Source organism: Panulirus ornatus, chromosome 39, assembly GCF_036320965.1.
Source record: "Panulirus ornatus isolate Po-2019 chromosome 39, ASM3632096v1, whole genome shotgun sequence".
In the NCBI taxonomy this organism is placed as follows: domain Eukaryota; kingdom Metazoa; phylum Arthropoda; class Malacostraca; order Decapoda; family Palinuridae; genus Panulirus; species Panulirus ornatus.
This window is the reverse complement of record NC_092262.1, coordinates 12,601,878-12,617,018: the sequence shown is the minus strand read 5'-3', so window position 1 is coordinate 12,617,018 and position 15,141 is coordinate 12,601,878. Positions and strand designations below refer to the sequence as shown.

General features: G+C 36.7%; 1 protein-coding gene across 1 annotated transcript in view; it reads left to right on the top strand.

Annotated features, from left to right (window-relative positions):
* LOC139761156 (probable phosphorylase b kinase regulatory subunit alpha) overlaps positions 1 to 15,141 on the top strand; it is a 110,259-nt gene that overhangs the window by 41,512 nt on the left and 53,606 nt on the right. The window contains 1 exon segment of the mRNA XM_071685119.1: positions 4,939 to 5,116. Coding sequence (XP_071541220.1) covers positions 4,939 to 5,116 — 178 coding nt within the window.

Here is a 15,141-nt window from a genome sequence, read left to right as displayed (position 1 = left end):
AGTGAAATTAGATAAAAGACAGAAACTACAGTGGCAGAAAAAAAAGTGTTATGTAGATATATGAAAATTTTGATGAGCAGATATATGAACATTTTGATGAGCTAAGTAATAACAGTAATAAGGAAAAAAGGAAATTAATTGAAAACTAGAGGGAAGGGTGATGGAAATAATGTTGCTTCTGCTCATGATTGTAAAAGTATCTTTCATCTGTAAAGGTGTGAGATCACTTGAAAGTGAAAGAAAGTAAAGGACAAGGAACTGAAATATAGTGAGTTATCTTGAGATATTGAAGGGGAGATTAATGTATTTATTTACTTTACACTGTCAGGATGGAATAGAGATAAGGGTTGAAGTGTGATGGATAAGAGAAGTGCATTTATTGTTTTGTTGCTTAAAAAGAAAATATAGGCATTGATTTCTTGCGCGTAAGATTGGAGATGTATGATAGGGTAATGACATTGCACTTTGCCTATTTTTGGTATTGCAAGAGAAAGCAAGTGGAACTTTTAGAAATATGTGTTTGATGGGAACAGATTTTCCACCAAAAGATTACACATAAATATTATACTATAGAATGACTAGTAAGTTAAAGACATCAAGTATAGATATGAAATAATGATTTTATGAAATGCTTTGAGATTATATGTAGGTATTGAAAGGTTTTCATCGAGAGAAGAGCACAGTTGTCTGAAGAGATTAAGAACAAGGTTGTGTTAATGGTAAAGTTGGAATTAGGCAGGAAAGTGTTATGTTACTTCATGAGTTGGACTGCAAACTCTAGGTTGGGGACATATATGTTTAATTAGTATAATCATCTGTACTGTGGTATAGATTATTGCTGCTTACTCAGTGCATACTTGAATTTGCTTTCAGTAATGTTGTGTGTTAAGTTATACAGTTAGATTGCTTTTGACGTAAAAATTGCCTTTGCTGACTTGGTTTTAAGCATATTAACTGTACATGGATTAGCTGGGCTTGCAAAGAATGAATGAGTTGTTTGATGATATTTTAATATCAGCTGAAGAATTGGCAGGGTGTGCTAATATATCTATTATTGATGTGATGATTTCTCATGTAAATAACAGATAGAAATTTTGGGAATGCTTCTTTTGTTTAACAATTAGAGGACCATGGAGAAATACACATGAAAGTGATATCTTGTGCTGTGGCCAAAAGAAGTTATTCAATTGGCATCAGTGCCTTCTTTATTGGGCCCCTATCCACTTGACAGTACCCATCCCCCTTCAGTTAAGGTCCTTTGACCAGTATTTCTTCCTCACCCAGTGTTGGCTAGATCAGCCTGCATATGTCAAATAAGATTTAGTGCTTTTAATATCAATAGTATTAAAGCAAAACTTTTCTTGAGAGACTTTTCAACATTTTCAGTTAAATTAGGAACAGATGGATTTATTGTCTTTAAATGGGTATTTGAGAAGTGCCTTTGTGAATAATATAGTTAGATTTTTTTTTTAACAATGATGCCCTTGTTTTTATTTGAAATGGAAGTATAAAAGACATTATAATACTTATCTGCATGGTTGGCCCACTTCCTTTTAGGATTTACATCCTTTAGTGAATGCCAAGTGACACTAGCCAAACTTTAATGCTGACTGAATGGGCAATGTGATGACCATGTGGGTTTAAACTGGAAGAAAAAGGATTATACTGTATGTGGATGGGTGGTCCTCTGAAGGCTACTGGTTGATGATTTAGTAGTACATGGTGATATTAATGGTGCACTCTTGGTGTTTTTTCGTGACTGTGACTTGGTTAAGTGATGACATAACTTTAACCTTTTATTTTTCAGTTATTATTTAGATATTTCTTACTAGATTTTTATTTTCATGACTAAATTAGATTGATATTAATATCTACAGGAACCTTAGGTGTATATGGATGATATTTTGTCCATATATGTAATTACTGGTTATATTAACTATTTTGCAAGATGAATGTAGGGTTTGCCTCAGTCATATAAGAAATGATAGTTTTTGAAGTAGTACTAAATAGTACTAAACTGGACCCTTTGATATTGATCTTTGTATCATAATGTACTGTAAAAATAAATCAAGCTGCACTAGTGGGAAACTCAGGGTAGTGAGTCAAAGGATTTACCAAATAAAGTTTGTATAGCAAAAATTCCCATGAATTTATAAAGTGAATGTGAGACTGATATAATGATGGCAGCTTTCAGTAGTTAAGAAAACTCTGCTAAATTTCAATTTACATCTGTGTAATATATAGGTATCTCTCTTACCCTATAATTTTTTACTTGATCATCCCTCTTCACACCACATTTTGTTCTTTTACATTTCTTTTCAAAAACTTCCATCCTCTAATGTACTTTTTTTCATTTAGGTCCCATGTCTTGCATCTATACTGCATTGTCAGAAATGCTGTACTTAAAAAGATACCCATCTTTACCCTTCACAGGTGACCCCTCTTCCCACACACTCAGTGCACCCTGGACCCCATCACCCATCCCATGGCTTACTTCAGCTTCCATAGTCTGATCTTCTGTTGTGTACATTCATGGGTATCTAAAGCACCCTACATCCTTCAGCTTTCCTTTCAAACTGAACTTCCCCTCCCTCCTGCTGACCCTCATTACTGTACTTTTACCCTTATAAGTTCTCATTCCTTTTTTCTCATACTTCTGCAATTTCTCATGAGTCTATTACCTGAGTCACTTCATCTACAAACAGTATCTGACTCACCTCCCACACCCCACCCCTAACTGATTGCTGATTAGCCCCCCATTTCAGAACTGTTGCATTTACTTCTCTCACTACCTCATCCCTGACCAGGTTGAATAGCCACAGTGGCATGACATGTCCATGCCACCAAAGCAACCTTTGCATAGAACCACTCATCTTCCTCTCTTCTTACTTGCACACATGCCTAACTCTCTTGATATTAACTCCTCATTACTTCTAATAGTTTTCCTCCCACACCATATATTTGTTATACCCTCCACAAAGCATCTCTATCAGCCCTATTATGTACTTTCTACAGATCCATAAATACCACATGTAAATCCTTCTGTTTCTTGTGGTATTTCTCACATAAGTTCATCAAAGCAAATGCCTGATCCACACAGCCTTGACAACTGACCATATATTCCCAACAAACTTATATTTCTATCATTCAGATTTTCATTATTGTACTCCTTTCATTACAGTGACACTATATAGGCATTCTGCCTATCCTCAGGTATCTAACTAACTTATCGACAATACAGTCACCCCTTTCTTTGGCAGTTGAACTGCAGTCCTATCCACTGCAGTTGGTTTGTCACACTACATCTTACATAAGGCTCTCACCACCTCTTTTGTTTTCACTGAACCACTTGCCGTACCTCCATGTCCAAAACACCCCACGTTTGTCATCCTGTCATCTTACACATTGAACAGGCCTTTAAAATATTCACTCCATCTCCTCTTCACCTCATCTCTACCGCTTACTACATTCCCATTTGCCACCTTCACTGATGGTCCCATGTGTTTTCGTATTTTTCCCTAGCTGTTAACCTACTTCCAAAACATTTTGATATTCCACTTGAAATTTGCTGATATACTCTCACCCCAACTCTCATTTGTCCTCTTTTTCACCTCCTGCTACATTCTCTTGTACATCTTTCAATCACTTGCACTCCTAATACCCTTTCAGTTCCCTTTCAGTATCAACTTAACTTCCTCATCCCACCACTCACTACCATTTTTCACATGCCCTCTTCCCACTTCCTTATGCCACACACCTTTCACACATGTAAGTACTGCTTTCCTAAGATTCCTCACCCACTTCCATAACTTCATTCATTCTCACCTTTTGCCATTCTACATTCAGTATCTTATTATCTCTCACATACACCTCTTTTTCACATGGCCACCTCCCACACTTATGAAGCTACATATTTCTTTTGCACTCCTAAGCACTGCTTCCCTAAAATTTCTCACTAACTCACGTTGCTGCACATAAACCTCGTTTCCTAGCTAGCTCACTTACACCACCCTCTTCCTTTCCATATCATTTCCTGAAACCTTCACAAACTTTCACCTTTGCTGCCACCAAATAGTTGTCAAACACACCACCATCTGCTATTCTCAGCATATTCACATCCAAGAATCTGTCTTTTGTATTTTGCATGTCCAACAGTTAGTGCATAATCCATTAATCCCTATGTACCATCTATCCCACTCACCCATGTGTTCCCAGTCATTCCTCTTTTGCCATGCAAATCCACAAGCTGCTCACCATTTGTATTCACAAAATTGGGTACTCCAGTTATATTTTTAACTGCCGCACTGACACACTCATTTAACTCTCCCAAAAATGCTTGCCTCTCCCCTTTATTCGTCATTTCCTAGTGCATATGTACTGACCACTTGTAATTCATTTTCACTTAAATCAGTCTGAGGATCAACTCTTGCTCATATTCCCGCGACTCATCCTTCCTTCAGTGGAAGTGCTACCCTTTTCTGAGTTCTTGGCTTCATACTAACCCTGAACTTTTTCTGTAAGAGATAATTCAAACCTTTTGGGCCCCTTCCCCTTGAACTTAGTTTCACTCAGAGATAAAATGTGCAGGTTCCTATCCTTAAACATAATACCTATATTTACATTGACATTTTTTTTTACTAGATTTTGTAGAAATATATGTTGTTTGAAAATAATCATTTGAGTCTCTTGCTTGGTGCAGATTGACTAGAAGCATAAAGAACCCAGATGAATATTAATCAAAAGTTATGAAAGAGTCTTCATTGGAATATGAAGAAAAAATGGATTCAAGAGAAAAATTATAAACAAGAGCTCATATACCAAAGATAAGAGTATAAAACCATCTCAGGAGAGAATTTGTCTCACAAAACCAAGATGTTGGCTGAATATGATAGTGAATGCCAGCCTGTTTATAACAATAATTTTCCATAATCATAACAGATGCACCAATTGTGTCTCGGCGTGAATCAGCTGTAACATCACCTACTGAGCTTGGTCCTCCCATATTAGAGGTGTCAGTTCCAGCCACACCTACGCGTGTGACTCCTCCATTATCGTCACGTTCACGATCACCTTCCCCAGATAAAGAAGACCTGTGGGAATCAATGGTCAGACACAGGTTAGTCACTGATGTTTTTCTCAATTATGCTTGGCAAATGATAATTATGTGCTTATATCATTACCTTATGGCCTTTCTTTGGAAAAGAAATAGTTCTGTATTGGACATAAGTAGAGGGAGATATTTGTTGTGTAAAAGATTTTGACTTCAGTCATTCTTACATTTTTTTTTTTTTAAGTAATGATAAGTCAGTTGAGTGTATGTACCTCTTATCACATTTTGTTTATCAGTTGTTATGAAGAATGTGTGCAAACTTTAGTTGATGCCAGAGAAATGTCAGAAATATTATTGATTTTAAATGTGTTAATCTTTCATGATGTGAAACTGAAAAGAGGAGTACTTTACTCTGCTGTAGTTTACTGTTTATATGTCACTGGCCACTCTTGGCAGTAAGAGAGCATTCCTTGTTGTGAAATACTGTCAGGTCAAGACATGTGGGGTTTGGCTATATTTTAAAGATTTGTCTATATCATTTGAACTGTTAAAATCCTCAAATAATGTAATGGGAGTAGAAGATACCAACGATGAAAAGTTTAACTTGACCATAACGCTGACTTATAAGCCACATGATGCCATGTTGTGGGACTGTGATAGGGACCATCGTTCTTCCATGGGACTGTGGTAAGGGCCATCGTTCTTCCAAATTATATACTTAATTCAGATGCATGGGAGTGGAGTTACTAATAAAAGTCACTAAAAATGAGCTAGGTACAGTGTAGTTCTTAGCAAAGGTTATGAAAATGAATAGTTATGGTCAGCATGATCTGTTATTATTCAGCATACATTACTTGAAGCTCTGATCCACAGTCAAATTGGGCGAGTGGTTGACTGTGTTTTACCTTGTTCTCATAGAAAGTTATTATGAAAATGTGGTATATGAGATGAACAGATTTCATTCGAGTATACCTAAAATAGACTCCCTTATTTCCATTTCTCTCGCAAGTACATCTGCTTTTAAAGATTCTAGTCCTTGTGCTTGAGGACATATTTGGGCACAAGTTGAAATTCAGGGCTAAAGATAATGTTTTCCTGAAATTTAAAACATTTTTCCTCATTTGGTAGACTATAGCTGTCTCCCTTTTTTTTCATATGCTTTATAGTCATCACAGTGGGCTACTTCACCTTACCCATTATATAGACTGTATAGTATTAGTATTTTTCCTGTTTATGAAGAGTCTAATTTTTTATAATTAAAAAGCCTTTTTTTTTTTTTTTTTACTGTTATAGTGGTAAAATTTCATTTTTCTTTAGCGAATAAGATATTTTTGCCTGTTTTGTATTGTAATGTTACAGTATTATCCTTGCTTAACATTTTAATATTGAACTTTTTTCTTTTCCTTATTTACAGTAGGTAAGCCAGAACACCTAATTGGTGAGTGTTAAATTGAACATGTATTCAACTGTTGTAGCAGCTATCATTATAGTGCTGATTATGGCTTCATTTTGAATCCTAGTTGCCACCCTGGAGCATCCTGCTTTACAGATTGTAGCAACTGTCATTATAGTGCCATTTATGGCTTAATTTTGAATCATAGTTGCTGCCAAGGAGCATCCTGCTTTACAGATTTTGCCGTCCATTGATTTAGTATTTTTTTGTGAACTGTGCAAATGATAGTTTAAAAGCAGAAGTAGTTGTGCAGATTAGATGGGGAAAGATTCTCATACTACTTCCCTATTGAGTGCTTTTAAAAGCAGAAGTGGTTGTGCAGATTAAATGGGAAAAGATTCTCCTAGTACTTCCCTGCTGAGTGCTTTATAAATTAATCCCAGTTTCATGTGATTTTATTTAATAGCGAGCTTATTATTTGATTAACAATTAAGTTAAAGTGATTGCACTAGTGTATATGATTAAGTTCAAAGATCGTAACTGACCTTATGTGGTGTGCAAGGAAGACTTCTGAAGGTTGTTATGTGCTTTTATCATGGAATTAATACATGTGTGAGATTAAAAGGTGGCATGAGAGAGTGGTTGGAAATTAATGTGGGTATGTCTCAAGGTTATGTAATCTCTCCATGATTGATTAGTATTTTAATGGTTGGGGAATTGTGTAAGATGAGACTGAAGGGGGATGATTGTGTTGTGATAACCATTGACAGGCAGAATGGAAATTGTTGCAATTGTTCTGGGCAGATGATGCTTTGTTGTTAGCTAATTCAGAGGAAGGGTTCGATAAAGTGATGGGCAAGTTTGATGATTTATGTCGGTGGAAGATGCTGAAAGTGAATACAAATGAAAGTAAGATGCTAGTTTTGAAATAGGAAGGGAAGGTCAGATTGTAAGATCAGTTTTCTTGTTGAAAAATTATTTGGAGTAAGATGCAGTTGTTATGAGTGCAAGTGCTGGTCTTACTTAAAAAATCAGACTTATAGTGTAAAGTGAAAAAATAAGAAGCACTTATAGAAGTATGGAAGTCCATAGTTTACTTCAGTACACTTGGCATTTATTGAGGATGTGTGAGTGATGTGGAGGCTTTTTGTATCCAATTCACCCCATTATATTGACAGTGTAGTAGTATTGATGATTGGTAGGTAGATAGAAATGTGATAAAGGTGGTCTGAGAGTGGAACGTTGTTAAGAAAGGGTAAAGGGAAGAATAAATAATTGTAGAGAAAATGTCAAAGAGAAGAGATTGTTTGGAGACATTGGAGAAATATTGAGAGTTTATGCAGAGATCAACATTATCAGAAATTGGGGAACTCTTGTTTTTATAAGTTTAGCACAAGAGTCAAGTTTATGGTGTTGTTTGAGAGAATGGAAGTGAATTCATTAATATTCCTGCCATTTAATCCTGCATTATATAACAAAGCTAGTTGCCTGGAAATTGAACTTGAAGACGTATGTCTGAATGTGCAGTACAATATTATATTTAAACTGGAGCTGAGGATTGATAAAATGAACAACACTAATAAGTAATATCCGAGTCCAGCATAGCTCAGCAAAGTGTGTGAATAAAGGTTAGAATCGAGACACATACCCATGTTGGTATAGAACATGATTCCATTTTCAAATGAGCTAAGGTTTTATGAAGTTCATGTGATCAGAAACAAAGGCCAGGGTTCATACATATACATACTGTACATTCATAAGTACAGAGAGTTTAATATTTAGACTTGAGTTGATTATTAATTGAGTTATGAATTACCACAAGTTTGAAAATACTCCGACATGAGGTAGTGAAGATGTTGATAAGAATCAGGTTCTTGATGCAGTTAAGATGATGAGAAATAGGTTCAGGATGTGGACGTTAAATTTGTATGTGCAGGTTTGCTTTATTTTGAAACGAGCTAAAAATGAGCTGAATTAGCAGTAGTAGCTTGTTAGTGGCTTGATATACACTTAACATGATTTAAACAGAACTGTGTTTATTGTAGACCAGTTTTTCTCTCTCCCAAAGAAGCACTACCCCCCTTCCTTTATTCATATACTTTCTGTTATGCTTTATCTGAATGGCTGTATCACTTGTAATCAGAACTCCATGCTACCTTTCAGAAATTGCTATTTTTATTTATTTTTTTTCCACTATACTCATTTGCCACTTCCTTTTCAGTCTTCATTATTACTACTTACCCATTATATATACAGATAAGTTATGCAGTGGTCAGTCATCTGACATCAGTTCTTTAATGCACGCAAATAGTGCCTTCTTTAGTGGTTTGGCAGCCAAGCTAGTTTACAGAATTCTTCAGGTCATGCTTTGAGCATTGCATTTTGAGTCGTTAACTTTAGAGAGTGTGGAGTTGGTTGTCATCTGAAGTGTCATGAGAAAGATTTTGCTTGCCTTAGTCCATTGATTTACACACACACACAAAAAAAAAGACCTACATAATATTATTGATTTAGATAGTAATTGGTACTTAAGTTCAAAGCTTTCATTTGAACATTTGTACAGATGCATGATATTTCACCATCTCTGAACATGAGGTGAAAATGATATACAGTCTTAACAAGGCTGAATATTCCCAGGATGACTTAGCAAAATTAGTTTTGGGAAACTTGTAGTTCAATGTATGTATGGTTCATGGTGAAGTGCCTGAGGATTGGTGGAAGGCATGCATAGTACCCTTGTACAAAGGCAAAGGGGATAAAGGTGAGTGTTCAAATTACAGAGGTATAAGTTTGTTGAGTATTCCTGGGAAATTATTTGGGAGGGTATTGATTGAGAGGGTTAAGGCATGTACAGAGCATCAGATTGGGGAAGAGCAGTGTGGTTTTAGAAGTGGTAGAGGATGTGTGGATCAGGTGTTCGCTTTGAAGAATGTATGTGAGAAATACTCAGAAAAACAGATGGATTTGTATGTAGCATTTATGGATCTGGAAAAGGCATTTGATAAGAGTTGATAGAGATGGGTTGTGGAAGGTATTAAGAGTGTATGGTGTGGGAGGTAAGTTGCTAGAAGCAGTGAAAATTTTTTTATCAAGGATGTAAGGCATGTGTACAAGTAGGAAAAGAGGAAAGTGATTGGTTCCCAGCGAATGTCGGTTTGCAGCAGGGGTGTGTGATGTCTACATGGTTGTTTAATTTGTTTATAGTTGGGGTTGTTAGGGAAGTGAATGCAAGAGTTTCGGAGAGAGGGGCAAGAATGCAGTCTGTTGTGGATGAGTGGGCTTGGGAAGTGAGTCAGTTGTTGTTTGCTGATGATACAGTGCTGGTGGCTGCTTCGGATGAGAAACTGCAGAAGTTGGTGACTGAGTTTGGTAAAGTGTGTGAAAGAAGAAAGCTGAGAGTAAATGTGAATAAGAGCAAGGTTATTAGGTTCAGTAGGTTTGAGGAACAAGTTGATTGGGAGGTAAGTTTGAATGGAGAAAAATTGGAGGAAGTGAAGTGTTTTAGATATCTGGGAGTGGATTTAGCAGTGGATGGAACCATGGAAGCGAAAGTGAGTCACAGGGTGGGGGAGGAAGCAAAGGTTCTGGGAGCGTTGAAGAATGTGTGGAAGGCGAGAATGTTATCTCAGCAAAAATGGGTATGTTTGAAGGAATAGTGGTTTCAACAATATTATATGGTTGTGAGGCATGGGCTATAGATAAGTTTGTGCAGAGGAGGGTGGATATTTTCTTATTTCCTTATATATATGAATTTCTTTTGATACATATTCACCATTTCCTGCATTAATGAGGTAGCATTAAGAACATAGTACTGAGCCTTAGAGGGAATATCCTCACTTGGCCCCCTTGTCTCTTTTTTCTTTTGGAAAGTTAAAACCAGGAAGGGAGGATTTCCATCCCCCTGCTCCCTCCCCTTTTAGTCACCTTCTACGACACGCAGGGAATATGTGGGAAGGATTCTTTCTACCATATTCCAGGCGCTACCTCGCTGATGCGGGAAATGGCAATCAAGTATTATAGATATAAATATTCGTGTTTGAGCACCCACAATATGGTAGAATAATACTCAGAAAATTAGAGAGCATAAGAAAGAAGATTGACAACTTGAATATGCTGTTGTATTAAATTCTATGTAAATTCTAGTAAAATGATGATGAATATTATTAAAATCAACCATAATAAGTGGAGCTGGTAATCAGAAATTCAAGTTATGGGTACAGGTATCAATTTTTGATGTGTCTGCATCTTTATATGTTTTAGTTGAGGATTTAAAAAAGTTTTGTGAAAACTCATTGTGGTTCCAAGATGATGGCTGAAAATTAGTGTCGGGCTTACACATATTGATAGTCTGTGTAGCTTCATCTTAAATGTGCTGACAATTTTAAATAATCTCGTGTTTTTGATGATGATTCAGCAAGATTTACCGTGCCTTTTAATGAGAATTTTCAGTGTAAGATGTACATGTGGAAGTATTCCATCTTCAGTGCCACCTGCCTAATAATAGTATTTGATGTTTTCTGAGTCATTTTCTCCTATTACCGTTTTTACATCATATCCCATTTTACGATTCATGTGTCACTGTCATTAGCGTAATTGTTTTTGGCTTATTGATTCATGTAATTGTTACTGACTCATTGCGACGTGTAATTTTTCCTGTGTCAGTGCCATGTGTGTTGTGGTAACTTAAGATTGCCATCCATATTTTGGTTCTTGTTCAAACTTACATCTTGTTCACATTTATCAAAAGGACAAAAGAATTGAAAAATTCTTATACATACTAATTGATTGTCGCAGTTTGATGAACAAATTACTGTGGTGAAGTTAATGTATGCTGTATTGATCTTGATAATACGTAATGGATGTTTGTCATCACCGAGGAGTGGTGTATTTCTTATGCACAGTAATTATGACCTCAGTTATTCAGTAGATTAGAAGAAAATGACGAATGCAGATGTAGGTAATTATGTATGATTTTTTTTATTGTTGTAAAAATAGCAAACAGTGCTAAAAGTGCAAGAGTGGGTGATTAGCCAGTTGTGTGGACTTTGGGCCTATCAGACTGCCAGTGTTATTAAGGATGTTAACGTGAAGCTGCATCCATCAGACAAAAACCTTTGCCTTTAGAAGTAAAAGATAATTCTAAGACCATATTACACTCTCACAGTATGGCACAGGGTCATATTGATATCATATGGTGCTGGTGCTGTAAGTCATTACTTAATGAAAAGATGACGATAGTGAGACAGAGTATGCTTAGATAGTGAGACAGAGTATGCTTATGTAATGAACCAGTTATATAGTCATATGATTATCAAGTTTCCGGGAATTGGAGAAGATCACCTTAGAGCCCTTCTGAACATGGCTGCGACAAGAAACTAGTTGAAGTGGCTGACAAAATTGATGTCATTAATAGGATTAAGACAGTTGTGGAAGATTACATAAGATACAAGGTGTACAGGAATAATGGGAGGTCATCGTGCAAGTAAGAATAATTGTTTATAGTTTGATCTCTGATATTGTGATAAATGGTGTTGAAGGTTTCCATGTTTGTGTGAAAATACTGAAACAGGAAGAATTAAAGGTCCTGTTGACAGTTGTATTTATTACTGTTGATGGAAGATTTATAAAGTATGCAGGAAGAAGTATTATACAAATGCTGTTGGCTGGAAGATTAATATAGTATGCAGGAAGGAGTAATATGCAAAATCCGTTGGCTGAGGTGCAGTGATATATGTCAATATAAGTGGAATTTTTAGAACATGAATTTCAGACTTGTGGGATTCGAGATGGTGATACCGAATGATGAATTATGGTGAAGATTGTGTGAAGAAGGACAAGTATGGGTGTATGAGAGTGAACATGGTATTGATATCTAGGAGTATGAGACCATTTTTTTCCCTGGGCTTGAAGGTTGTTTTTCATGAACACAACACATGATTTTGATGCAGCTTGTAATACAATTTACTTATGTTTATCAGTTTAATCCTTTTTGTGGTAAAACAAGATTTTAATAAGTGGGATTTCATTGTAGCTTGAGTCTCACCAACTTGAAAACCTTTAATGGATTGTCCTTGTCATTCATTTCCTTTAAGACTTTACATTGATTTGTCAAAACTGTTGTGTTTTATATATTTGGAGCTTATGACTGAAACAGTGGGCTGAGAACCACTCTTGTTTTTGCTGTCGTAGGATTGCATTATTTTTTGTAAGATGTTTTTAGGAGACAGTAGTAAATTGTACTTGAGAGAGTAACTGTTGCTTATGATGTCATTGGACAAGGAATTATGGTATGGGAACATGAGAATGCAATATTTTAATGTTTTTCGTAATTCGTCTTTAATCTTTGGACTGTTTTCCTGGCAGGTGGTTTTATCCATCCTTCTTGTAAGATAACCATTGTCTCTTCATTGGTATGGAGTCTAGATGTTAATGGATTTGAATATTGGAATAGTACATTTTGCCAGTATAACAGAAATACAGTTATTCTCTTGTAATAAATGGTGCCTTTGAAATTCACTTTGGACAGTGAGTACCGAACTGTGTCAAGGCAAAATTGTGCCTCAAGGGAAGGACACTCTCTCTCTCTCTCTCTCTCTCTCTCTCTCTCTCTGTTGTGAACATTAATACCTCATGGGTGTTAAGCAATTGTGGTGTTGGGAGGTGTTGGGATTAACATGAAACTTGCACCGATGAAGGAAAGAGGGTTGTTGACCTCTGTATAAAACGTTCCTCCTCTGTAATGCTTTTAACGATCGTTAACTTTGGCTGGAATGCGCGTTCCCCTACACCGGTGGCGCACTAAACTACTTACAACCATCACAGACGTGAAATATTTATGGTGCACCTGCTCAGCCTCCCCGGAAATGCAAGAAGAATAGTTTTTTCTATTTTAAGCTTACATTTTTAAGTTTTCGCCTACCTTGAATGTAATCGTATATGGCTGCCACTGGGGTTTATAATGAATCCTGATTATGTATTCCGAGTGTGTGTATATATATATATATATATATATATATTTTTTTTTTTTTTTTTTGCCGCTGTCTCCCGCGTTTACGAGGTAGCGCAAGGAAACAGATGAAAGAAATGGCCCACCCCACCCCCATACACATGTATATACATACGTCCACACACGCAAATATACATACCTACACACACACACACACACACACATATATATATATATGAGAGAGCAGAAGAGGGTGTTTTGAAATGGTTCGGGCACATGGAGAGAATGAGTGAGGAAAGATTGACCAAGAGAATATATGTGTCGGAGGTGGAGGGAACGAGGAGAAGAGGGAGACCAAATTGGAGGTGGAAAGATGGAGTGAAAAAGATTTTGTGTGATCGGGGCCTGAACATGCAGGAGGGTGAAAGGAGGGCAAGGAATAGAGTGAATTGGAGCGATGTGGTATACCGGGGTTGACGTGCTGTCAGTGGATTGAATCAAGGCATGTGAAGCGTTTGGGGTAAACCATGGAAAGCTGTGTAGGTATGTATATTTGCGTGTGTGGACGTATGTATATACATGTGTATGGGGGTGGGTTGGGCCATTTCTTTCGTCTGTTTCCTTGCGCTACCTCGCAAACGCGGGAGACAGCGACAAAGCAAAAAAAAAAAAAAAAAAAATATATATATATATATATATATATATATATATATATATATATATATATATATATATATATATATATATATATAGTGCTCTATATATATATATATATATATATATATATATAGTGCTCAAGGAACTGTCCTTGAGCACGACGGGACGACCTTATGATGGCCTTGCCACTGACCTTACCCTATATAAGGGTCAGGTGGAAGGCCAGGGTCGCACCGTCATGTTACTATAAGGGTGACTCATGACAGTCCCACCATCCCATGAACTCTTGACTGAAAGTCTTTATATTTAGTATCCATCTTACGATCGTTGTAAGAAAAATAGAAAGTCTATGAATTATTTATTATAGATTTTATCGGCTGCTCTAAATGCGTACACTCAGATGAATCGCCATTACATTAGGTAGGTAGACAGTCATGTCATAAGGCTGCTTCTGTAGAGGCAAAATCTTGTACCATTTGTGATTCGTTGGCGGGTTTGCTGGTCATGTATAGAGCTGCTCAGTATAGAGCCTCATCAGGCGGAGGGGGGGTAACCAGCCGGGATCAGTGGGGGCTATTCTGGTGCTCATCCTCCATGACTTATTCACTGGGATAACGGCAGGAGAATAGCTTGGCCTTGCTGCAGGTGACCTCGGACCGTGGAGTTTTCCTCGTCACATATATCAACTATTTCTAGTTTTTATCTATAGATACTCATATGTTTTTATCTAGAGATATTAATGTTTGTTTCATCCATAGATACTCCTTTATTTTTATCCATAGATACTCCTATGTTTTTATCCCTTGATACTCATATTTGGTGAATGAAAGACGTTAGGTTATTTGTACGTAAACTATACAATAACTATGTCCAGTTGAAGGGTTATGTTATTATATTAATTACTTTGATTACTAAACGCCGCTACGGTATCCTTGATCACTAACCTAACGACTCGTGGGTGTAATGGCATTGCCTTTGACCTGACCCGTAAATCGTGTATAGCCCAAGCCTCACTCTGAATTCTTGTACAGTCAGCGGACGTAAGTTATTTACAAAAGCCTTGTGTTACTACTTTTACAAGGTGTAATATTTACT